The 24997-nt window shown below is 40.4% G+C and overlaps 2 protein-coding genes across 8 annotated transcripts in view; both read left to right on the top strand.

The window, feature by feature from the left end:
• FGL1 (fibrinogen like 1) overlaps positions 1-13700 on the top strand; it is a 33882-nt gene extending 20182 nt beyond the window's left edge. For 4 of the 5 annotated variants that reach the window (XM_080391875.1, XM_080391876.1, XM_080391878.1 and 1 more), the window contains 2 exons: positions 69-256; positions 4197-6152. In XM_080391875.1, coding sequence (XP_080248001.1) covers positions 69-256; positions 4197-4356 — 348 coding nt within the window. In that variant the 3' untranslated portion in view covers positions 4357-6152. Of the gene's footprint in view, positions 1-68; positions 257-4196; positions 6153-11700 lie in introns of those variants that run through there. The other variant, XM_080391879.1, reaches the window with a different exon arrangement.
• Positions 13701-18010: 4310 nt separating this feature from the next.
• The window catches only part of MTUS1 (microtubule associated scaffold protein 1), a 128144-nt gene continuing 121157 nt past the window's right edge, over positions 18011-24997 (top strand). The window contains exons 1-3 of one of the 3 annotated variants that reach the window (XM_080389324.1): positions 18011-20510; positions 20643-21622; positions 23065-23167. The gene's annotated coding sequence lies outside the window, so the exon portion shown is untranslated. The other 2 variants (XM_080389323.1, XM_080389325.1) reach the window with 2 other exon arrangements.

Raw genomic sequence — 24997 nt, 5'->3', positions numbered from 1 at the left:
AAAGGCTAAAGACACATTGGAATTATTTTTTTTTTTCTGTTTTTTCCTTTCTTCACATTTTTCATTAGCATTCTTATGAGATGAATTGTGGAGAATACTCTGGTACAGCTGGCGATTCTCTTACTGGTGGATTTCATCCTGAAGTAAAATGGTGGGCTGATCATCGAGGAATGAAATTCAGTACTAGAGACAGGGATAATGACAACTATGAAGGGAACTGTGCTGAAGAGGAAAAGGCTGGCTGGTGGTTTAACAGGTCAGGTATTTTGATCTTATATCAGTATTGTCACCTATTCTGCTTCATGCATACAATAATAATATATGGTAGAAGGTAGGACTGGCATTGTTTATTATATTTGCCGTCTGCCTTGACCTCTACCAGAGATCTCAGTGCTGGTAAGGCTGAGACTCACTTTAGAAGGGACAGCACCTACCATACAGCTCAAGTTGGTTTGCAATAATGGTATTTGCTATAGGCTTTGGTCATCTTTGTTATCAAACAGTAAAGAGAAGATAATTCTGCCCCTTAAAGGTAACCAGTTTTTACACAAGTAGGTCATGTAGAGTTTGCAGATGTATTTCATCATACATATCCCTGAAGTATTCACTCTTGCATTTCTCCTGTGTTGCACTAGACCAGATGTGGCAGTGCTGCAGAGTATCTGACAAGTTAAGCTAGCGCTGGGTTATTAAGCCTCATGTTTTTCACCTCAGTTCACAGCATCTCACTCTTGTTATTCCTTCTATATCAAGAAAGGAATGCATGTACTCAGTTTCTGTCAGTGAGCATGGTTGGGCTGAGAGGAAGATTTTTTTAAATAGGGTTCAGTAAAAGAATTTTAAAATCCTACTTACATACACATGACCAATTCAAAAAGAAAGGATAAAACTGGTAGTGTTAGCACTGTCTGTATAGGCAGCTATGTTCTTTCCCTTAATTAATTAGATAAATATAGCCATGAAGAGAAACTATGCAATTCAGCTGTGTAACAGAGAGGTTTAAAATACAACTCAGGGAAGCATACTACTCTCTCAATGTGAACTCAGTTCACTTGGCCAGAGCTGCCAGGCTGGATCAACTCCATTGTTTCTCTCTGTTGTGTCATCCTTTGTTTCTGTTTTTTAACTCCTCATTTCCCAAACTGTTCCCATAAGTAGTCTGTGACCACCTTAGTTGATGTGATGTAGCTATTAACTCAAGATTTCACAATCAATTATTTATTTTAGTACGTTTTAATATATTTGCACGGATAGTGGGTCAGCAGAATGTTTGACATATGGAAAAAATCACACGCAGAGAAGTTTTTTTGCAGTTCTTATGAAAGCTAAGATATTAAAGGGAAAGGCAACTGTGTTGGAGATCCTTTTCCCATGAAATCAGAACTTTTATCTATTTAGAGGAATATCTAGACCTCAAATAGCATGAAACACTGATGTCATGCCGAGTTCATTAAGAGTGATTCACCAATAACTTTTAGTCAACCTTATACATTTTTGTCTTTTAAAAACTTTTTTTTTTTTTTTTAAATATTGGATTGTCCTGGAAAAAAGAATGACTCCTTTGCAAAAGTAGCAGTATGGCAGAACTTGACAGTTATTAATACCTTGTAGTTGGTGCTACCTAACTACTAAAGATAGCTAACTCCTACCAGGCTAGTTCCTATTATTGCTGTGTAACTCATGCTCTTAAAGAGACAGTCTATCTGGATAATGAAAAAGAGTAGTGTTATTCCACTGCCTTGCTACTGACTTTTTTATGTTAAGCCTAACATAAAACCACATACTACAAATTATTAGAAAATTTCAGTATCCTTGAATCCTACCCAAAAGAACAATACTGGCATAGAAAGGAAAGCACTCAGAACACGTATTTGTTATGCACAGATTAGCAAACACAGAAGGAATTAGTGCTCTTGGCTGGTTTGTATAGGAGCTCCCAGCTATGAAGGAAATTTTTATAGCCAGCTCTATGCTATCTGGACTAATGAAATACAGAAACACCCAGATAATATGAATACCAAAGAATGTGACACAAGCAAGGCCACATGGAAGTAGCCCAGGTCTACTTTAAAGTCACTGGTCTTGTTCTAGCTCAGCACTTGCTGTCCTGGACTTCTGCAGAAAAACGTCCTCTGTGCATTCTTTCACAAGCAAAGCTCTAGAAGAGATTTTCAGTTTGGATGCAAATCCGCAGAGCGGGGTTTACTCTAGTACTACACCCAGGTCATAATCTTTCCTGCATCCAGGGCATTGCAAAGATCAGTAGGACTGTAACGGTAAAAGACAAACTAACGAGTCTGGTTGGCGTGAGCTTATTCCCTCCTCCTCCTCCAGCACTCTTAGTTTTAGTTACACCATGCATGGATGACGACAGTGGATCTGCCAGGCATCAAGCTGGGGCCGCAGATCTCAGTAACTCAGGCTTCCTGCCTCATTAATCATCCTGGAGACAGCACAGCTACATCCATGTGGGGCGGTACTGGAGTCGGTTAAATCCAGGCAGAGTTCAGTTTCGGGGAACCAACTCCATCTCTCCGCATCTGTCACATAGTTAATATATAATTCAGAGAAAATGTCCATGGATAATTGAGAGTTGACTATACTTTTGAAACTATTGCAGTGCAGTTTTTTACTTTAAAAATCAGCCTATCAGAAAGAAAGGAGAAACATAGGCTAACTGTAACGTGTTGATTGACTTGTGAATAATGAATGTTGCTTCAGAATATCATATCAATAATCACATGCCAGTTGTTTCTTTAGTATGTCCAGTTACTTCAGGCAGCACCCAGTCAGTTACAGAATACTGTGTATTTTTGCTATGAGTGCCTCCCAGCACTAATTAAGAGTTGTTACTGGCTCATGTTGCTGTTGACGAAATTATGTTTGCGAGCTTCCATCAAAGGACGTAAAAAAAGCAGTTCAGTTGGTCTAAATGCCTCAGCAATTATGATTCTTCCAATGAAATCTGTGTTTCAACTCAAATTAGACAGAGTGCCTGCTCCACACAGAATTCGTATGGCTAGACAGGTTATGTCAGCTCTGATACAAGTTTGTCGTTCTCAAAGTCACTTTTGATATCTGCAGTTTATAAGCTTTCAACCAACACATTACCAAAATTGAACTTAAAAAATTGTAAGCAATAAATAAGTGCATATATATATATATATATGAGAATTTTCCCATGAGTAATTTATCACAGTTTTTATTTCAGTTCTCAAAAATTGTTTTTAATGAAGTGTAAGGACAGCCAAAGAGACTAAGATTTGCCAGTAATAACACCTATAAGGTTCATTTGGACCGTTTTCTGTTTACATATTTTCTGAAGTCTGCTTTTGAAATTCATCATGGTGTTCAACCAGCTAGATAATAACAGCACTTTAAACAAAACACCGAATTGGCACATAAACCAAGCCGATTCATAACAACATGCTGCAGAAGAAACAACCATTCTGGTCTCCATATAATCACGTAAGGATCTAACCTTCTCTTGGTAGGAACCAAGTCAGTGTCAAGGTTGTGGTGGTACCTGTTCCAGCCTTCTGGGTTTTGCTAGGGTGTTTGTTTTAATCACTGTATTTAATAAACTGTAACAGTGTTTCTGCTTCAGTATGTTAAAGAACAAACAAAAAGTACTTTGAACAGTCACATAAAATACCAGTTCCAATGATCCAGTGAATTGGTATACATATGTTTAATTAGCTGTCAGATTTCACCTATTTGTAAATAGAAGTCCACAGCTGAATAGGCAAACTGGTGTTAGTATTCAGGTTTTGTCATATGACACACCCTGTGGGGTAACTGCAAAACTTAAGAGGGGCAACTCTGGAACAACAAAAAGCAGCACAGTGTTTGCTTCCCAGAGTTTTGCTTGGTGTATGCCCTGCTGCCACCCATGACCTGAACAACTCTAGAGTAATTCTCCACTGAAACAGATTAGCAGGCAGAACTCAGAGAGCTATTAATGTCAGAAAACATGTGGAAAGAACAAAAAGAACTTTTGTTTCAGAGAAGCTAAAAGCACTTGCACTTGCGCCCTAATTAAACGGTTATTGTTTGGGTGCATTGAAGTCCACAAATGCAAATTTTTGCCGCTGTCAAACGGGGCTGTTAACGCGAAATTTTTGACTCAAGCAGACACAACAAATGCTTGTAACTTTACGACAGGAGGCCTTATTTCTGTTTTCCTTTTCCACCAGGTGTCACTCTGCCAACTTGAACGGTTTGTACTATAGAGGCCCCTATACTGCAATGACGGACAATGGGATCGTTTGGTACACTTGGCATGGGTGGTGGTATTCTCTGAAATCCGTTGTCATGAAGGTCAGACCAGCAGATTTTGAACCTAATATTGTTTAAGTATTTTATTAAGACGATTTATCTTTTATCAAATCAATCCAGATTAAAACAGATGGGCAGATTTCTGCTTCTCATCTATGCTTATATACATTTGGAATAATTCCTCTGCAACCAGTAGTTTTATAAGATATAAATAAGAAAACAATCTGGCCTATGATTCTGTAGATATAAATCTAGTGCTAATGCGTGTACACAATTTTTTTACAAAGGCAGGCATTCACCTAGGAATAAGGACATCTTCATCAACATGGAGAATTTTTGGCTTCTGCAGTAACTACAAATCCTTTCACCTTTTAAAAAAACACTATTGTCACCGTGTTACCTCAAAAATGAAAATTAATTGTACTTATTACAACCAAAAGAACTATTTAAATACAAGAGTAAAGCTGGTTTTCCCAGTGGATGGAACATACCTTCTTTGGAATGGTTCAAGGCTTTAGAAGTGAGTTGCCTGTAAATTCCTCTGATTTATTTATTGCATGTATTGTGTACATAGCATACATAAAAAGTATAAAGAATGAGGCAGGGAACTGAAGGAAGAGAATAGATGCTACCAGGCTAGAATCAATTGAATCCAGCACACAGAAATGGATTGTCTGTTGTTGCTGAAGCATTTCTAGGCTTCAATCTGACATGTTTAGATGGTTAGTAATTATGCTTTTCTTCTTCTTCATAACCATCATGCCTTTCTTTTTTTTTTTTTTTGCTAACATTTGGTAAAAAACCCTGGACTTTGACATATTGAAGTTTGGAGTTTACCAAAAGGCTAAATAACAAAAGCTGCAACTAATTTTAATGTGCCTATGCTTTGAATATAATGCATGTGTAGAAGGAATTGTATCTTATGTGCAGATACAATCTGGCATTTTAGAGGTTCCTAGTGCTTACTCTATTAATCTTTACTTTCTTTATGTATTTGTTAGACTCCACAACTTGCTAAATTTGCATGTCCTGTTCAGTCACTTGAAAGTGGTTCAGCTTCTAAGCCCTTTATCTTCTTCTTTTCCTTTTTGCTTGTCTTGGCTCCCTGGGCTTTCCCCCTTATCAAGCTACATACTCACATTTTTCTTGTACAAAAAAAATTCTAAGAGAGACTCTGCCTATCCCTGCCTTTTGTTCCTAGCACTACAATAGACTCTAGTAGCCACTAATAACAAGAATTGCTGATTAGTGCTTGCGGCCTCGGAGAAGATAGGAACACTCTCTAGAAAGCTATCTGATGAAATGTAATCCATTTCTGCTGAGCAGAATAAGCAAATGAACATTTTAAAAACCACATGGATCTGAGCCAAACTTGGGAACTTTTATTTCCCTGCTTCCCTAAAATAATTTTGCTTTTGTGGTTTTGCCAGTCTCCCTCCCTCTGTCCAAATAGAGGTTTTGAATGTGGCAGCCAGTTGCAGTCAAGCTTAACATAATTGAAACTAACTTCTGGCAATCTATCAGCCAGGTTATAACTACATCAATATGAATACAGGTCAGCTGAATGATAACTCCCTGCATGGCCATTTTTCCTTCCATTTTCAACCTCCTAAACCAAAAGTTTGGCAAGAATCCTTGAAAGAATTGCATGAAATAAGGGAGGGAAGAGGTGCAGAACAGCTTGGGAGGGGGGGGAGGGGGTGGGGAGGGGCAGGAAAGTGGTTCATATGAAATGATCTCTCTCAATGAGATAAATCAGATTACACCTAAACAAAACAAGGGAATTAGAGTAGAGAAAAAATGGGGCTCAGGCAGCTAACAAGACCATTATCATGTAAAAATGGTGCTGATAAAAATATACAGTATAGAGGTTTTGAGGTCTGTGCTTTTTGTGGTAATAGGTATCCCAGATAATCCAATCTTTTTCTTGATGTATCAATAGATACTGTGCTAGAGATTTCTAGCCTTCAGCAGATCCCTCTGCCTCTGCACAAAAGGACCAATGGATAGCTCTACAACTGCTTATTTGGAACCTTGTTTAATCAGTTAAACCAAACTCAATTCTGTATCTGACAGGAAGGCGTAACAGCCTATGTATGTGTGTGTATGTATATACGTATGTGCTTATTTACATATATATTTTGAGCACTCAACATGAAAACAGAACATCTATATATATTTTTATCCAATTTTATTACAGAATTTAAAATGGGTTCCTGTGTAACTCTATAAGCAGGTTTGTAGATAGGGGTCATTAATAATATGATGGAAGTTTTGGAGTAGTTAAAAAAGATGTTTTAAGCACAATATTTCCCATAATGATTTGAAAATTCTTTTGCTACTCTAAGAGGAGAAGGCTTTAATCATTTGCAAAAACATGGATGATATTTTGTAGAAATTGTAAAAGCACCCTTAGTTTTTCACAGGGAAATGGAAAGATTAGCTCATGTATTCGGAGAGTATCAAGACAGGTCATATTCCACATAATTTAAGTAAAAAACATGGAGGATTTAGGTAGAGCAAAGTTGCATCTCTAGCACACACAAAAAAACTCCTAACATGTACAGATTGTGCTCATAAAATCTGCAGTAATTTTTTTGTTTGCTGCAGCATAAATCTGTGCTTTTTACTTAAAAGAACACTAATGAAATCTTTCATCTGAGTTAGGTTGCTTTTGTCATATTCTGATGTAACTTTTTACTCTCTCTGTTGGAAGTCATAAAATGAAAGAGGATCAAATCTTTCTTTGTACATCTTAGAATGCATTTATATGTTTACTGGACTGAATGCTCTTCAGAACAAGGACTTCAATATCCTAGCTGTCTGAAAAGCATCTAGCATACCACTAGCAATATGCAAATACAGTATTTAATCCCACCATCTTTCTATGGCCTTTCTTTGTTTAATAAATCTTTCTGGCCACATGAAAAACACGTGAAAATGTTGTAATTCAAAATGGTTGTCAAATAAATAAATCCTTTATTTTCAACAGGCGAACATAAATAGCTACTAGACAAGAGAGTACAGCTTGGAAGAGAATTCTTTTCTCTGCCTGACTTGCCTGTTTGTATTAATTTATTTCCTCAACAGGTATGAACATGTTCTAAGGTAGTCTTTATTCTTACAAGAGACCAGAACAAAGGCCAGTTTATTTGTTCAGGCATTAGACAGAACAACATAGTAACTCAAAAATAGTTGAAAATTAATACATATCATTTGATACAAATCATATAACCCAACAGAAGAAGAACAAGAATCAAGGAAATAACAAGGAAAATGTTCTACCAGTCATGATTTAATAAAGAACATTATGATAGCTACCAGCAAAGTGTAATCAAAAATGCATCTTTTTGTAATATTTGTTCAAGGGAAACACCTTCATATTTTCAGTTGTCTATTTTGTTTTCTTCCATTTGCTAAACATATTGGAGATTAACAGAATGGAAACCACAAGCTCAGGTGAATTAAATGGGCAGTAAACGAGCTACATTTGTTTTCCCTAGAATGTCTAGCATGTGTTGACAGAGCTGAGGTATTGCAATCCAGCCTACCACTTTCCAGTGGACTTCTTCAGCTTTACTGCCTAGACAGAGCGCACCTCTCCCCACCACTCCCAAAACTGTTACTCCTGACACCAGTTCTTGAACCCCTTTTGTAAATACATTTTGTTCTGTCAAAGCGACTTCCCCTTTCTTTAGCAAAATGATATACCCACACAGGGAAACCAAACACCTTGCTAGGCCTGTGAATGTTCCTATCATTTAATCCTCATTATCTCAAAAAGAATGAAAGAGCAGCTTTTTCTTCAATAGTGGGTTCTCTTTGGCGATTGTGAAAAACTACCCAGGGAAGCATTCTATACCTAAATTTTCAAAAATTTCCACTTATTTCTGTCTTTATAAAGTGTCTATTAAGAGCTCCTCTTAGAAAGCAAAAAATGGAGGTATTCAAAACCAGAAAGTACTGTGAAATGAATATGAGACTATGTTGGCTGTTTTCCCAGAGTATGTCTGAAAATTGGGAAAACAGCAAGGTTTCAAGCATTCCACCAAAATCCATATGGAATGCATGCTCAGAGAGAAAAGTTACCATTTTCTGTTAAAGCGCTTGTTCAAAGAGAACGTAAAACTTTACAGTGATAGGGGCTCTTTGATGCTTAATTAGTTTTTTATTGAATACATAGTGTTCATCCAAAAATCACCTTTTCCAAGTACCTGAGGGCATCTTAACCTTTGTTTAGTGCAGGATGAAATCCAGCTTGTCATTGCTACATCTTCAGTTAACTAAGACAGTTCCTCTTAACCTTACCATAATGCATCAGAAACATAATGTTGATACCCAAACATTGATTAAACAACCCTGGGGCCAAATGCATATGTTTGCTTGCAGAGGAACCAAAATATGACCTTTGCAAAAAACCCACTGTAGCTCACTTGTTTCCATCCTTCCTCAGCAACTCGTAAATACCTGTGTATACGTTTCTTTTACCTGTCTCCTATAGCTTCTTTCCTTTCTTCTTTTCTTCCCTTTTTAATGACAGTCAGATCTTTAATCTTGCCTGTTAGTTGTGGTTTGCACACCTGTGAACACCTGGTTTAAGGAACCTGCATAGCTCTGAGGTTCTGCAGAAGCTGAGCAAAGGCTCTGAGCAACTCAATGGTATACTTAAGGCACCTAAAAGGCAGTTGGGTCTCTAAATCTATTGTAAGAATCAGCATCCAACCTAGTTTATAAACAGATAGGATTGAATTATCTAATGAACATATCACTCACTGTTGTGGGCAGGATGATAAGCAGATTCCTCTGAAAAGTATATGGTTCTCTCAAATCATTACCTGAATTTCAGTGCATCCAGTTTTGTTATCCTTGAAAAAGTTCCCAAGTAATTTTCAATCCGTGGTCTCTCATGTAATTGCAATACGATATTGTCACAGGAACCACTGGGCTGGCACTGACCGCAACATGATAGTTCATATTAAATTAGCTAAACACAGACAAGTGACTTATGAGCAGAAAGGCTTTTATGTTAGTGATATCCTGCACTAGGTGGTGCTCTGCACATGTATTTTCTTAGGTAATGCCACATTTGTAAACTAGTACAACTGTTTCTCCTGATTAAGTTAATTATTAAATTATAGAAAACGAGTAAAAAATGTTAAAGTGAATTTAGTCCTTAACTCACTTCTGAAATCATACATGAGTTCCTAAGGTTACCTAAAACCTATGAAAACTCACAGCATCTAATTAGCTTGAGGTATGGCACATTCAGGCAGTTAAATTGTCTCTTTAATTTAAAAAGCCTTGCGTTACAATAGTAGCTCATATCTTCTGCTGATCAGTAAACAGGAACAAAACTGTGCAAGTTCCAAACACTATCTGAACTAAGATATCTGCACTGCTGTATTCCTGCTATGATTCCTCTACTTCTCACCCCTGATGGGATCTTTCTACTTTTCACATCTCAACTACCCTGAAATTCAAGGGAACTTTACTGGACTGAGGCCCATCTTTGTATCATAACACAAATAATAAAGCATTTTAATGTTTCTCATGATCAAGAAACTGAGATTTCGTGAATGCTTGTGGCACCCACTAAATGACATAAATGCTTGTGCCATAGTGAATTTATGGCAGGGAGAGCAAGAAATCCATCTCCTGCCAAGATGCCATACACCCATCTGGGAAAAACACCCTCCCTGAAATCAGTTGGTTCTTCCTGTGGTACTCAGCAAATGTAAAATTCATGCTGCGTGTAATTTCCAGAAAGTCTTACAAGTCTCACTCTATAGGCTAATATCTACGTTTGAATTACTGATGCTTGCAAGACGTACAAACATTTTATCTTGTGATAAAGGGGATTTAATGATTGTAGCGCACCTCCTTTTTCTTATTTTCTAATAACTTTGAATCACTCATTTTAAATATCCCAGGGAAATTTTTTAAATAAGGCTAATTCAAATTGTTCCAGTCCTCTGTCACAGAATGCTTCTTACCTCTGTTACGCAGCATGCTTAATTAAAGATCTCAGCACAGTTCTCATCTATTCCTTTTATTGATTCTACCTAACAAGGGGCTTAAGAGCTTCTCCATTGATTTCACTACCCCTCTGACTTAGTACAGAAAAAAAGAAAACAGAGAAGTCACACCCGTCTGGAATAACACAAGTCACTCAACCTAAAATTGCTAAGCAAAAAGTTGTAGAGTATTGAAGGAAGGGAAGGGCTTCCTTTTTGTATTTACACAACTTGGGAAAAAAAGTCATTAGTAAAACAACTTAAAAAAAAAAGTAATTAATGTTTACAATCCATGACAATAACTTCAAATTCCAGTTGATAGTTCTCTTTCAGTCCCCAACATTAACCTAAACCACTTGAGCCTCTAAACCTGGCATAAAGTTTCATGTATAAGACGTTAACTGGACACTTTCCCAGCTATGTATTTCTCAACTTCTTTTTTTTTTTCTTTGTCTCCCCAAAAGAACGAACAAATTTAATTAAAATCAACTGAGTCCAGTGAAGTTACACTGGGGATGAATTAGGCATATCATCTGCTCCTCAAGCAGATAATTTATATTGTATCCTAAAGAAAACACAGTTTTAACAACAAATCATATTATTTTCTCATTAATCAGCCATATTAATTATATAGCATTCTATAGGGCATGTAGCCCTGTAAGTCTGTCTGTGCTATGTAATTCATCATATACTAGTGATCATCAACCTTCTCCTGTGTTACCAGAACAAATACCTGCACTTACGTCCAGCACAAGCTGAGAAGAGCTAGAAAGCAAGGAAGAGATTGCCCATGACGTCTGACTTGTTGATGCATGTGGTAACAGGCTATACATTCTCTATATAGGTCTCACAATGTGTCTGTCTTTTCTACACTAATTAACTGTCAAAACCAAAATTCGAGAGAAATTGAGGCATCCTGCAGCTTTTCAAATCACATCACTAAAGATGAGGAATGAGCATCAGGCTGTGCAAAGTGGCAAGAGTTCCTGACAGAAGTAATAGGGCTATCAAATTCACTTTTGAGGTCTTCTGGTGTATCACAAAGTGACTGTAGGGAAAATAGAGACTTCATTAGAGAACAGCACTACCATAATGATTTCAGCAGGTGAAATATAATTTATATGGAAATATACCTTTGTTTCTTACTTGATGGGCGACCTCTTCATCTAAGACAGCTTTAAAAAAATACTCAACTTTGTATCCTAGACTTTGCTCATGGGAAGATCTTACCAGCAAGTACAAAAGACTGCCTGTTTCACAAAGACACATGCCGCATTATGGTTCTTTATATTATCAGGGAGGATACAGATATTTTTGACTAACTCAGTGGAAGTTGATGTCTGGCAGCTGCCTTGTGCCTTGTCTCTGTTATTCACCTTTTTTTTTTTTTTTTTTTTTTCACCTACAGTATCTCCTTTCAGTTGAATAGTGCTGGAACCAAAAATGTAAAATGAGACTTGAGAGAAGTCAGCTGCTAATAAAAGGTTCCACTGTCCTTTCTTACTGACCCACTAATTTAAATGCAAGCAACTCTGATGTGATACCAGAGCAAGCTTTCATTGGGGTGTATTTATGCTTACTCATTAAAAACAAAGAAGTTTCAGCAGACTGCTTCTTGGAAATGTGACATAAATCTTCAGCTACAAATGCATTTCATAGATTATTTTAAGCAAAGCCTATATTATTCTCTGAAATAAAAAAAAAGTACTGCACTACTGTTCATTTCACTGCCTATTTTACCATCAAGGAGTCCAATCATAGAGGGAAGAAAACAAGTGACCAAAATTAAAATCCCTTCTCGGGGACATAAGATTTTGAAAGGCAGGGGAAATCTGGAATCCTTCTGATTCATGGATCTCATTTTCCTAACATAAAGAAGATTAAAAAACAAATGTATGCATTTTCAGTTTAAGAAGTGAAACCTAGAATATGTAGATACGAGTGAGAATGAACATTTTCCCCCGGCACCTCTGATTTCTCTGTATCATGTGGCAAGTCACTGAACTCTTTGATACTCTCCTCATGTATGACAGAAATATGATTTGACTGTTTACAGAGCACTTTGAAACCTCCTCAGGAAACATGTAATTCAAGGATTATGTTTTATTTTATTCTATTACTAGCCTAGGCTACTAGTTCTGTCTGATCCCTGTCTATAATCAGGAATCTTCAATTTTTTCACTTGGATAAAACCTTACTAGCAGCAGTTCCTAAACTATATACAACATAAGAAGAGACGTTAAGGCTTTTGTGCACTATCTGCGTACTGGTTTATGGTAGCAGAATGGCTCTGTTTCAGAAGCATTTTGCACAGTTCAATCCCTGGGAGGGGTGCACTGCACAAGTATTTTAGGTTATATTTAAAATGCCCAGAGTTCTCCCTGAAAGATTACCTTTGCTAGCTTACATGCAAGCTGTGTATTTAAAGGAAAGAAGTGCTGACTATAGCAGAAGACTCCACTATACTTACCTCTTATTGTCTCCAGTTTCTAGACTGGCATGATTAATTAAGGAAGTCTGGAGCTTAAACTTCCACAGAGACAGCAGGGCTGAAGAGCAGGAAGTAATCAGCTGTAGTTGGCACCACCATCCATTATATCAATATTCACAGAGACAGGCTCACTAACTCTTAGTAAGAGCACTGCCTGTTATAGTCATTTTAAACACACTGCAAGCTGCCTATTGTAGATGGCAAATGAAATCCAGAAGTGCATAGTATGGTATTTCAGTCAGTTTTCTGTGATATGTACAAAGTAGGGAAAAGTAGTCAGGCACACTAGGATTCTTTGGGTAATTCTAGTAATGCATAAGGTCTTAGAAAATGCAGTTTGCTACTACAGTTTGCATTTCATACTGTGGAAAATTATAAAAACTGACAAATGCCCACTAACAGGCTGAGCAAGAGATTGTGGTTAAGGAGGGCGCCACGTGGGACGGCAGGGATGAGTACTCTTCCATTGCACATTCCAGCTCTGACTCAGAAGCTCCTCACAATAGAAAACAGACATGTTTTTATAATCCCTTGTGCAAATAAACTGACTTCTGCCTTCAGAAGATTCTGAAGATTCTGATTACATCTTGGGTTACCCACACACTAGCCTTCAGTTCAGCTAAAAAAGCAAGTAGCTAGCAATGAAGAAACTAACATGTTTGTTCCTAACTTTTCCTACTACTACCCAGGACTACTGGCCTACCACAAAAAGGAACCGAAGTGAAAACAAAGAAAGAAATTGATTGCTTGGACAATATTAATTATAATTTCCTTAAGCTGCACAATAGCCAAAATCATACATCTAAAATATTAATTCAAAATGTGTCTAGTTTATTAATAACTTCATTTTTTTATAAGGTCTTTACAGTATGAAATGGCAACATGTAACATCATAGACAAATCCTGCTGCATCCCAGGTGAGGAGTGCGGTAGGCACATAATACATGCATGACCTTTCTCATTTACCTGCTATTTTCCAACAAAATTATGTTGTTCTTATTTCAGATGTACCTGATTCAACAGTAATCTTGTCCAATTTGTAAAGTCAAGTGGCTTGAACCTTAGACAGGACTAAATTTTCTTATGTAAGGCCTGTCCAGCCATTAAAACTATGCCAAGAACAACAGCCTTCCAGGCTGTTGCATTTAAGTTGTGGGTTTTTTTCCCTAGCAAAGTTTCTCTGGTCAGTTAGAAGTAGTATTGGGGGGAACAAAAATAATACATCAGACCCATTCTAAGGAAAATAAGGATTGGTTCAGACATGAGTTCATATAAGACCTTTAAGTGATCTACGCTGTAGCGGAAAAACATGGACTGAAAAACATTAAGTGCAAATTAGGATTTTTTTTCCCCATTGGATTATTTTCACTCTAAATTCTGTATGTGTTTTCACACCTTCTTCCCTTTGGCTAGCGTTACCACCCGGGAGTGTGGTAATAAGTAAATTTACTTTCATTTTCTTGCTCCCATTGGATGCATACCATTTCTTAAAAATGACATGCAGAAAATGCTTGGTTTGTGTTTTCTTTAGTTGTTTCCCGCCAGTCTTTACTGTCCATTCAGTAACCTTTCATGCATACAAAACAGCATTCAGTTTCAATCACCAAATCAAAAGCACGTGCTGTCCCTTCATTCATGGAGGAATTCATCTGTCCATATTAGAGAGGACAGGGAAAGAGAGAAGGGTTTCATTCTGTGGTTATCTGACTGTTCACCTTTAGTGGTTCCCTTTAGAGCAATCGGTGCTAAATCCTGCCATAGGCTGCTGCAACACAGCTTCCTCTGGGCATTGTTTTGTTCCATCCTGTCTCAGGCTCAGATGAGGACATCTTGTCGCCAACACAGAACCGTTTTTGAGTTTTTTGCTCTCTATTTTGTCAATGACAGTTTCTGCTTAGTACCCACTGCTTTTATCACAATTACTCCCATTTTTCTGTTGTATGTACGTATGTATGTCTTGTTACATACACTGTACCTCCTGCTAAATAGGACTATTCCAGCCAGCATGAACATGGGCATAACTTGCAATATTGAGATGCTGTTTTTTTAATGCGATACACATTCACATGCATAGAGACCTGAAACCCTTAGAAGCCTATTGAAAGACCAGAAAAATCCCATTACTGAACAGGGTCTAAGCAAAGAGCAGCATAGTACACTAAATTACATTGTCTTGTGAGCTCTGAAGCACCATCAAGTTAGCACCTATTAACAACTTATTATACATCTGCTGGTCTGCAGAAATTGTCAGCATGTATTACTTTGCATTTGCTATAGGCAAGCCTTCTCTCCTGACAGAACAAGTCACATCACCATGCATTTGCTGCTGGCTAAAAACCTATTCATTCCTGTACCCACATTTACCACTGTGCAAATGATACTTGCTAAACCCTGCTAACAATCTCACATCGGGGAGATGCTGCAACACCAATATGATTTATGTGTTCTTGAATCACAGAAAAGTGACAGAAGCAAATAATATTCAGCACCATTTAAACAGGTCACCTCCTACAGATAAGAATTGAATTGGTATTACTTCAGCAACTTTTTATTTCTTCAAAACACAAAGTCTATAGTGAGCCACTGATGAAAAACCACTGAAAAGCAGGAAAAGAAACTGGTTGTATCACATTTTCCTTCTATTAGTTTCCCTTACATAAGTCTTAGTGCCAATAATTCTTCTGCAGACCCCTGTTAACCACTGTTTATATAGCTGAAGGCAAGCATATCTTGGAGCTGTTGCAGAGGGCTCACGAGCACTTGTTTTCTGGCAAGAAACACTTCAAATAGGCCTGTGCAAGTGCTCTCTTGGAATTTTATCTTCACTTTCCTTTCTTTCCCCCAGATGGTTTCTTGAACAGAAAGATTTTCAGAAGGTCTTTTAGAAGAAAAGGTGTTTTCCTTTAAGAAAAAAAAAAAAACCAAAACAAAACCCAAAAAAAGAAAGTGGCAAGAAACAAACAGAAACAGAAAAAAGTAAGAATGTGCGGTGCTGGCTGCTTTTTCATCCTGTCCTCATGGCTGAAAGTCTCCATTCCCTGTTTACTGTCTCTAATAGCTAGATTATCTCCCAGTCCTCTCTAGCTGATTCATCTGCCAACATCTTGTTTAGAGAGCTCCTCCAGTGTCTCCTCTAATTTGCTATGGGGTGCCACAGAAGTCTGTTGCCAACCATTGTGTCTTTATCACATCAAATAATCCCACCTGCAGAGAGATCCGGCTCATCTCTAGGCTCTTTTTTCACAGGTGTCTTCCTCTCTCTCCTCTGACCAAGTCATTCATCAAATTAGTGCCCTTGTGGTTATTCAAACATCAGCTCCAGTTCAGTATGACTGAAAGCCAGGATTCTGAATTTTCTTTCTTTTCTTGACATCTGCAAAGAACACCCCTATTCTATAGGAAGTAGGCAGGTTTGACTGAAAAGCTTCACCTTGTGGCAATATATGGATCTCTCAAACATCTTCTTCACATGATCTGTGATTTAACCTTTCCTAGCAGCTATCCTCACAGCCAGCATACTTTTTTCAAGGTTTAGTGATTTCCCTTGCTGTACTATCCCTTCTCTATTGCCTTGACAAAGCCAATTAAATTCTCAATTTTATTCACATGGATTGAAAATAGTGTTTTAAAGAGAACTCTGCTGGGCTGTCATGTTCATTATACAATCTCCTTTTTTTCCTCTCAGAACAGACACATAGCCATACCTGATATTTTTGCATAAATCTGCTTGTGTGAAAGTATGTTTGCTTAAGAAACAGCATATGTGGAAAATACTAAGGGGTAACAACTGTAGGTACAGAACAGTAAAGTTGTCATTCTGCATGTGGCTATGTAAGCTCAGTGAAATTACCCTAAAAAAGTAAGGGGGGGGCGGGGAAATTAGTCTTTTTTTTTATTATTAGAAAAAATAGAAAAGTAATTAAAATAGTCTAGAAGAATATACGTATTCTGAATCACTAATACCAGGAAGAAAAAAACCTCCTGTCCAGATTTCTCAAAATATTAATTGGAATAAAATGGTTGAAGTCCTGTCTTAAATCCATAGAAGATGAAACAATGTTTTCCTTAATCACTTTATTTGGCACAAGAAAATGCTTCCAAAAATTATTGAACAGAGTTGCTCTTATAAATTGTGCTAGAAACTATAAGCCAATTTTTTAATGTGCATTTAAGAATAATGGAAGGAATAAATAATTAATAACACATACAATGTAGAGGTTTATCTAACAGATAATGGCCCACAAAAGGAAGAGTTTTATTACATTAGGGAATCAAGTGAACTACAATTAGTCTAATGGTTAAAGTGCTAAGAGTACTTTCTAGTTCCCGACCAGTACTGCTTGTAAATAGAGTACTGAGCCTTGTTTTAGTGAAAAGCATATGAAGAAAAAATTGCTTATGGGATTAATTTAGCCCAGAGATCTGTGATCTGTTCACCAGTACTTTTCGTGGGGATACCCACAGTCTGTCTGACTTTTCTGAACTATGGAGGAGAAATACCAGGGATTCTTAGAATGATTCTACTTGTAGCCATTACAGGTAAAGTCACCAGTAAAATTACAGGATCGAGCCCAAATTACCATCCAAAGACATTTTCAACATTTTCAGCAGGACTACTCCTAATGATTTTCTCTACATACATCATCAGTATGTTGTCAAAGCAGGAAGTATACAATTTTATTCAAATAGGCCTTGGGCAGAAGAGGAGTTATATGAACGTGAAGCGTGTGATAACAAAAGTTAAAGAATATTCATTAGTAATTGAGCCTCAGAAGATAATGAAGACTTTCAGCTGTGGTGCTATACTTTTCTTCAACCAAAATTGCCACTGGCCTCCGGAAGGGTTTGCTTTATATTATGCAGTACTTTCAATGTAGTCTGCATAAGCAAACAAAGGGGAACAGTACTTTCCACTTGCCAGAGAAATTAAATGCAGTTATTGACATTCATTACATGTCTCCACTGGCCCTGTCTCCACTTCAAAAAAAAAAAAAAAAAAAAAAAAAATCACAACAGAGTACCTCCAGCCTGCTGAAATTTTACCTGACAAGTCAGCCTCCCAATGCCCATGAATTCACTGCTGTGCAACATGAACAAATCCACAACATGGGGTTTCCCCAAATACAACCAAGATAAGACTTATCACATACTGTAAATCCACCACAGGCCAAGCTGTTGCAGCATTAAAAGCTGCAACACCCAAGTTCTGGCACCAGTTTGCTAGCCAGGAGCCCCCACTCCCAGAACCACACCAGAACAGTTGGTTGTTCTTGAATGGCCCAGGATCTCTAACAGCCAGTGTGAGAAGCACCTGAGTTGCTAATTACTGACACTGCAACTACAACCTTCTTAGCATCTAAAGCATTTAATTCTTGAGTTATGCTGGAATTATGTCTGCACTTCAGCATTTTTCAAAAGCATGAGAGGAGGAAGGAGAGGTCCTCTCAGCAGCTAAACAGGTAGAGCTTAGAGCTAGAGAGTCCTGAGAACATTGAATCCCTATCCAGCACTTCCCAGGAAATTCCTTTGTCACCTGGCCAGAGGCTAGCTGGGAGGAATGCCTTTCATTGTGCCTGCTGAAAGGCTGTTATTCTGTACAAACTAATCCACATTCATTGGGCCGGGAAGCAAGGCATCACTTTGCAATGCAACAATTAAGGTACCTAGCTGGGGGCAGGGAAATTTGAATTTCAGTCCCTGTTAGGAGACTGCTTTCCTAGGTGATTACCATATAATATTAAAGTACACAAGCAACCATTAAGAGTCAGGAGCAGAAACCAAGTGAGTTCCCTAATAACCTATTCAAAACCATTCATTACCTTGGATACCAACAGGACACAGACCTGGCCATCCTGTGCTGCTGCATTTTTACTGTTGCTGATACTCAAGCTATCTAGTACTGTTTCGAATTATTTATGCCTGCTACAATCATTATCTATTATTAAAGACAGACATACACCCATCTCAGCGTAGTTTTTCTTTCCAGCCCCTTCAAAGGCATTTGTAAAGCCTACTCCTGACCAACTCCTATTGACAAGAAATAAGGAAAGAATATAAAAACTTGCCTGTTACTCCATTTCTTCCATTTTCTACCTGTTGTGATATCCACCCCTTCTTCTGGTCTCTCCAATTCTTTCCCATACTTTATTCCTCTTTGTGGTCTTGGTTACCTTCCCCTTCATCATCCTTTGTCTTCTGTTTCTGTTACTCATCTTAAGGGGTTTTTTTTTTCCTTTCTTCCTCTTGTGTTTTTTTCTTTCCCTCCTTTTTCAGCATTCAGTGACATGATACTGCAGTCTTCTTCCATTTATGAAACTCAAAATGCATAGACTAGAAAAGCAGAGATGGGAAAAATGGCAGAGAAGCAAAAGTCTTCTTATAGCTACTAGCAAGAGAAGAAAGGGCTGTCACAAGGTTTTGATCAGAACAACCGTTTTCCAACAGCTTTTGATTAGAATCCCAGGAAAGGGAGTTCCAAGGGCAGATGATGCAAAAAATCTAAATTATACAGACCTCGCTGTCTTTAGTTCCTTCTCCTTCCTTGCACTGAGAGCCTTTGGCCAATTCAAAATCCTTGATGAGATTTGACAACATTTCCACCATGTAGTGGTTTCAGCTATCATCATCAACTGAATACCATCTTCTCAGGTGGGAATATTTCAAAGGAATGCTAGTACAACTGTTCATGAATTGGCTCATTATTATCTAATTTTAAAAGAATCCAAGTCTCTGCTTTTTAAAGTGATTTTTTTTCCTCTGATTACTACTGTATGAAAGGCCTAGACAAACAACAAAACCAGGAAAAATGAAAGAGCCATCAGAGTGTAATGGTTGCAGCTAATGCTGAATGAACTGTGATCTTTGGTGGGATAAAGATCAACATGACAAGCTTTCAGTTACACCAATCAGTCGATACTTTCCAGACCATCCCCACAGTGACAAAGACAGAAGCATTTTTAAGTTGTAATTGAGATTAGCTTCGACACATACAGTTGGAGCCATGCCTGTGAACTTTGCTAAAAGGCTGGCTATGTAAACTATTTATCACTCAGTTTCAGATGAGCAGTTATCTCATGACACCACAAAAATCTCACTATGTCCCTCGCTCCGCACGTTCAGTCACAGCAGTGGACTCATGCCAGGATGTTTCAGCTGTGCTACTGAAGGGTCTGCCTCCCAAGGTCTGAAGCACTGTATAGATGCTCCCTAAAGATTAGCATTATTCCCTCTCTGGTGTCCAAGTCTCGTACCGTGCTCAGCGTTACAGCCCAAAAGCACTCCTGCTCTAATCCAGCTCGCCGGATTTGCAGTCACGTGCTGACTGAAAGCCCATGCGTAATACTACTGACTCCAGCACGCATTGGATGAAGGCCATAAAGATGGGCAAGATTACTTTTCATGGATGGGAATAAAGTATTTTGTTTGTTACTACTAAGCTAACCACAACAAAAATAAATAGTTCTCTTTCATGTGGTAATGAAACAAAGCCATCATGCTATATTCCTTTTTTAATTATTAGGTTGAAAGATTCAGTGTCTCCCTGGCATGTTTAATTCTGAATCATATATAAATAGCCAGCAACTGTGTACAGTCGAGGAGGGGAAGGTCAGGGAATTAGCTTGATGTCAAGAAAGCATTTCCTATGGAGTCACCAGATCTGTCCTGGATACAGACTCCTACACCAGCACACAGGGAGCCTGAAGGCAGCTGTGCACCAGACACGCCAGGTAAGCATCTCCAACCCTGCTGGCATTTGAAAGCTTCTTGTCCTTGGATATGGCATAGGCAAAGCTTACTTTTAGGGGCATCGTTAAAAGATGAGTAAAAGATTTTCCCTTTTTGCCTCCTGTTGTGGGCAGCACCACCAGCTGGACACCGCTTTAGTGCCGAAGACCCAGCAGCCATTCCATGGGGCCTGGGAGACTGCCACGAGATCCACCGAACCCCCCCGGGCAGCAGATCCTGGAGGGAAGCGTTGGCTCTACTACCGCTCAAGTTCAGGACGTCAAGCACAAGGAAGCGGCAATAACACCGTGGACAGGGTGCTAAAAGGCAGAGTTAAAGTTGTGGGTAATCGCTGCTAAACTGTATGTGGTTTGCATTTGTAAACTCTTGCATAAATGCAAAGACTAGCACGAGTCTGGTGCTGCCCAGCTTAGGCCGTCGGGAAAACGGAGCCAGAACCTGCCGGGATTTGCCGTTGTTGTAACCTGGACGTTGCCTCCATGTTGCCGTGCACCATCACGCCAACCGCAGCCCCGCGGCGGCTCTCAGCTGCGCCCCCGGGCCATCCGCGCCGGCCGTGCTCCCGCACCGTGGATGGCCGCAGCGGGCAGGCACGCGGGGCCACCCGGCCACCTCCCGCGGGGCTCTGGGGCGCGCACCCCTGGGGCCAGGCCCGGCCCGGCTGCGGGAATGCGGCCCGTCCCGACCGGCCGCGGCCCATCCCGATGGCCGCCCGCGGGCACCGGCCCTGCCCCCCCGCAGCGGCAGCTCCGAGCTCCGCGCGCCGCCCGCGAGGCCACGCGCGGCCCACGTGCCGGCACCGGGGCGCGTCCCGCCGCGGCGGCTGTGGGCTGGAAACAACCCCCCGCCCACCCCCCGTCACCCCCGCCGGGGCGACGCGCTCCCCGGCCGCCGCGGCGAGATCCTGCTCCTCGCTCCCGCGCGGTATTTTTAGTCGCTGACCCAGTTCCCCGCTCGGCTCCCTGCGCCTCCCCCGCCGCTGCGCGGCCGGGCCCCCCGGGCGGCAGCCCCCGCGCCTCCGCCGACAAAAGCGCCGCCCAGGGGCGGCCCGGCGCCAGGTGAGGAGCGGAGTGTGGGGCCCGCTGCGGGGCAGGTGCGGCCGGAGCGCGGTGGCGGCGCCTGGCTCGGGACGGCCGGGGCCGCTGGCGGGGCGGCGGAGGGGCGCAGCCGGGAGGGGGGAGCCGCGGCCGCCCGGCGCTGCGAGGAGCGGGCGGGCTGTGGGCGCGGGCGCGGCGCGGCCGGGGCCTCCGCGGGGGCGGCGCGGGCTGCGGTGCCGGCGGCTGGGCTGCTCGGGGCGGGTTTGTCCTGCCTAACCCGGCTGTGGGTGAGCGTCCGCGTAAGTACCGACATCGGCTTTTAAACAAGTGGTAGCTCCCCCCCGGTACCCCGGCCGCGGGCTGCCCGGGCGGTGCGCGGCGGCGGGCAGATAGCGGGGCGCGGAGCGGAGCTGGGGCTGTCCGGGCGCGGGGCTGGGGGGCGGCCGCCGCTCCCCGCTGCTGCTCGGAACTTTCTTGTTTGGTTGCGGGGCTTCGCCGCCCGCCGCTGTGCCGTGCGCGCCGGCAGGGTGGGCTGGGAGCCTCGGGGGGGCACAGGTGCGGCGGCGGCGGGGCCGCTCCGGGGGGGCTTTCCCCGGGGCTCCGTCGTCGAAACTTCGGGAGGGCGCTAGTGGTGTGAGTTTGGGGTTTTTATTTTATTATTTAAAGAAGCGGAAATTGTAGGCTGCTGGCATGGCTTTTTAGCTAGCTGCATACTGACGTCGTGTTTGAAATGTTTAAAGTCTGGTGGAGTTTGCGGTCACCCCCCGGACTGCTTCGGCCCCGCGGTGGGAGCGCTGCGCTCCCGGGGCTTTGAGTGCGGCTTTAATGCTCACTCCTCCGCTTGCTGCTATTAATACCATGCAAGGTTGGCGAGGAGAGCCAGCACTGGAAAAGGACGTTGAGCTTAAACTTGATGCTGTTGTGCCAAGGCGAGAGTGCAGATATTTAAAATAAGTAATAATAAAACCACCCCAGCAAACACCACCCTCCAAACAACCCCCGCCCCTCCCCCCCCCCCGCACTACTGTGTTTTTTTACTTTACGCTCAGAGCCGAGCATCCCCTTCTCGGTAGGGATGTGTAGGTTCTGGCTTTCACGTTCTGCCACCAGAACGAAGCTGTGGTTCGGTGGGGTTTTGTTGTTTGTTTTATGCCTGTGATGTGACGGGCAGTGCAGCTGTTTAAAGCCCACACCAGGGACTCATCTGAAAGCTGAAGTCCCACACTGTGACAGATACACGCCTTTCGCTTAGACAAGTAAAATAAATCGTTATTGGTCGTTGCCTGTGCATTGTAAGGTTGTTAACAGTCTAAAAGCAGTTGTGATGTAAAATACTACTAAGTCTAGCAGATCAGGTGATATGTACACTGTTGAATACCTATAGCTAATATTGTTACTTTTCCTTTTTCTAAATGAGCTCTATACGCAGTAAGATCTCTCTCTGAAGTGAAGAGAGGTAACCTTTTCATAAACTTTTTTTTTTTTTTTTTTTTTTAAGCAGGAAAGCTTTAGGCTGCTTGGTTTCTATCACTGAAGTTTTCAGAACGGATGGTGGTGACCAATATGATGAAGTTCACTGTCTGGATTACTAAATAAGACAGGTATTAGAAATTGTTTATTCTTCGTGACGTGCACTGTGCCCCTGTGGAACTACAGTGATGCATTGTAGCGGCTGGCTTGCGTGACTCCACACCAGCCGCTGGGGCTAACTTAGCTCTCCTAATGCTAATTATCGTGGGTGAGCAATAGGCTGCTGTTTGAGCTCTGTTTTTATGGAGTGTAATTGTACATGTGGTTACAAGGCTGTGTTTGAAATTCATATAGTCACTTTTAAACTATTGCAGAGTTCTGATTTCTGGCAGAGATCAGTCTGCTTCAGAACTGTGGCTGAAATAACGATAATAATCTGATAACTGATGCTAAAACTTTACCTAGCATCGTTTTCCATCCAGGGTAAACAGGATGCTGCATGTAAAGGTTCTGAAACTTAAAAATATTTGAACAAATGTTAAAACTGTGGTAGCTGACACCTTAAAACAGGTTTCGTGGTATCTTTCTGAGCAGTCTAGATTCAGTAAATAGCAAGCCTTACTACTGGATGCATAACTGTTCCTGGTTCTCATATGGTTTACTTAATCAGTTCTCAGGTATTGATTTCAGCTGTAGGACTAAGTCTGCAAAAATGTAATGCAGAGGCCTGACAAAGTCGAGGTTTGGCAGAGTAATGACACTCCAAATGCATTTGGGACTCCTGTTTCTAACTCTTGAATTTTGAGGTTTCAAACTTGTGTCGGCACTCCTGTATGGCAGTGGATTTCTTTTTTAGGAAGAGCCAAGATTCTTGCACAGAGGTGGATTGTTATGAAAAATGTCAACTAAAAGGAGGCTTCTCTTTTTTTTTTTTTTTTTTTTTCTTTTTTTTTTAAACTTGTAGAACTTAGCATTGATCTGGGATCTAACATGTCAGGTAGCTAATGAACTCAACAATGTAGCAAAGTAATGATTTAGATTCATAATAGGAACTGTGGAATGCAGGTTAGCCAGCTGATAGTGTGAGACTAATTTTATATATATAAATAAAAGCATAAGTATATTTTTATACACACATATGCATTTTATACATGCATGAATGTATACATTATGTAAGATACCACATTTATATATATATATATATATTCATGTAAGATGCTAAGATGTGCCACTGCTATATTGTGATTGTGTGATGCTGAGAAATACCTATGTGAGCAAAAGTGCCACATGTGGTATGGTCCAGCACAACCTGCTGAAGTGATTGCCTACCCCAAAGTCCCTATCTTTGTTCAGGTTATTTTGTTATCTTCATTCAATTTCATAGTATTTACTGTTTAATTGGGAAAATCAAGCCCATTTAAAGTTGCCTTTATCCCATGAATTCAGAGGATTACCTGGCAAGTTTGTGGAATGCTCAGTTTGTGCAGTAGTTTGGAGTTAAAGCTGGACAAGGTTAATGCTCTTTATGCTGCTTTACTTAAGTTTTTGTGGAGTTAGTGCTTCTTCAGTGTTTGTGGAGTGTAACTGGCTGTTAGATAGTTTCTTTTAAGCAAACATAAAAGTGAGAATGGCAACAGCCTAGTTCTCTTTTAAAGGAGTACTTGTACTGTGGAAATTTTTCCTTTTCTTAATTCATGTTTGAAGATGGTATGAGTGTATGGTTTGAAGTGTATGAGTTCCTCTGAAAGAGGCATGGGAAGAGTTGTTTTCTGTGTTCCTGTTTTCCTCTTGTCAGAGATTATTAAACATCACTGATTTATTATTTTTTTCAATAATAAAGTATACCTGTGCATAGACAATGTACTCTGTGGAATAATATTCTTTGTTCTTTAAGTGACAAAATAATAGTAATTATGGGTCTCAGTTCTCTACATTAGTGGGCTTTTTAAAGTACCAAAAAG

Source organism: Falco punctatus (assembly GCF_963210335.1).
Source record: "Falco punctatus genome assembly, chromosome: 1".
Classification (NCBI taxonomy): Eukaryota; Metazoa; Chordata; class Aves; order Falconiformes; family Falconidae; genus Falco; species Falco punctatus.
Note: the sequence above shows the minus strand (reverse complement) of the source record. Positions and strands in the feature narration are given on the sequence as shown.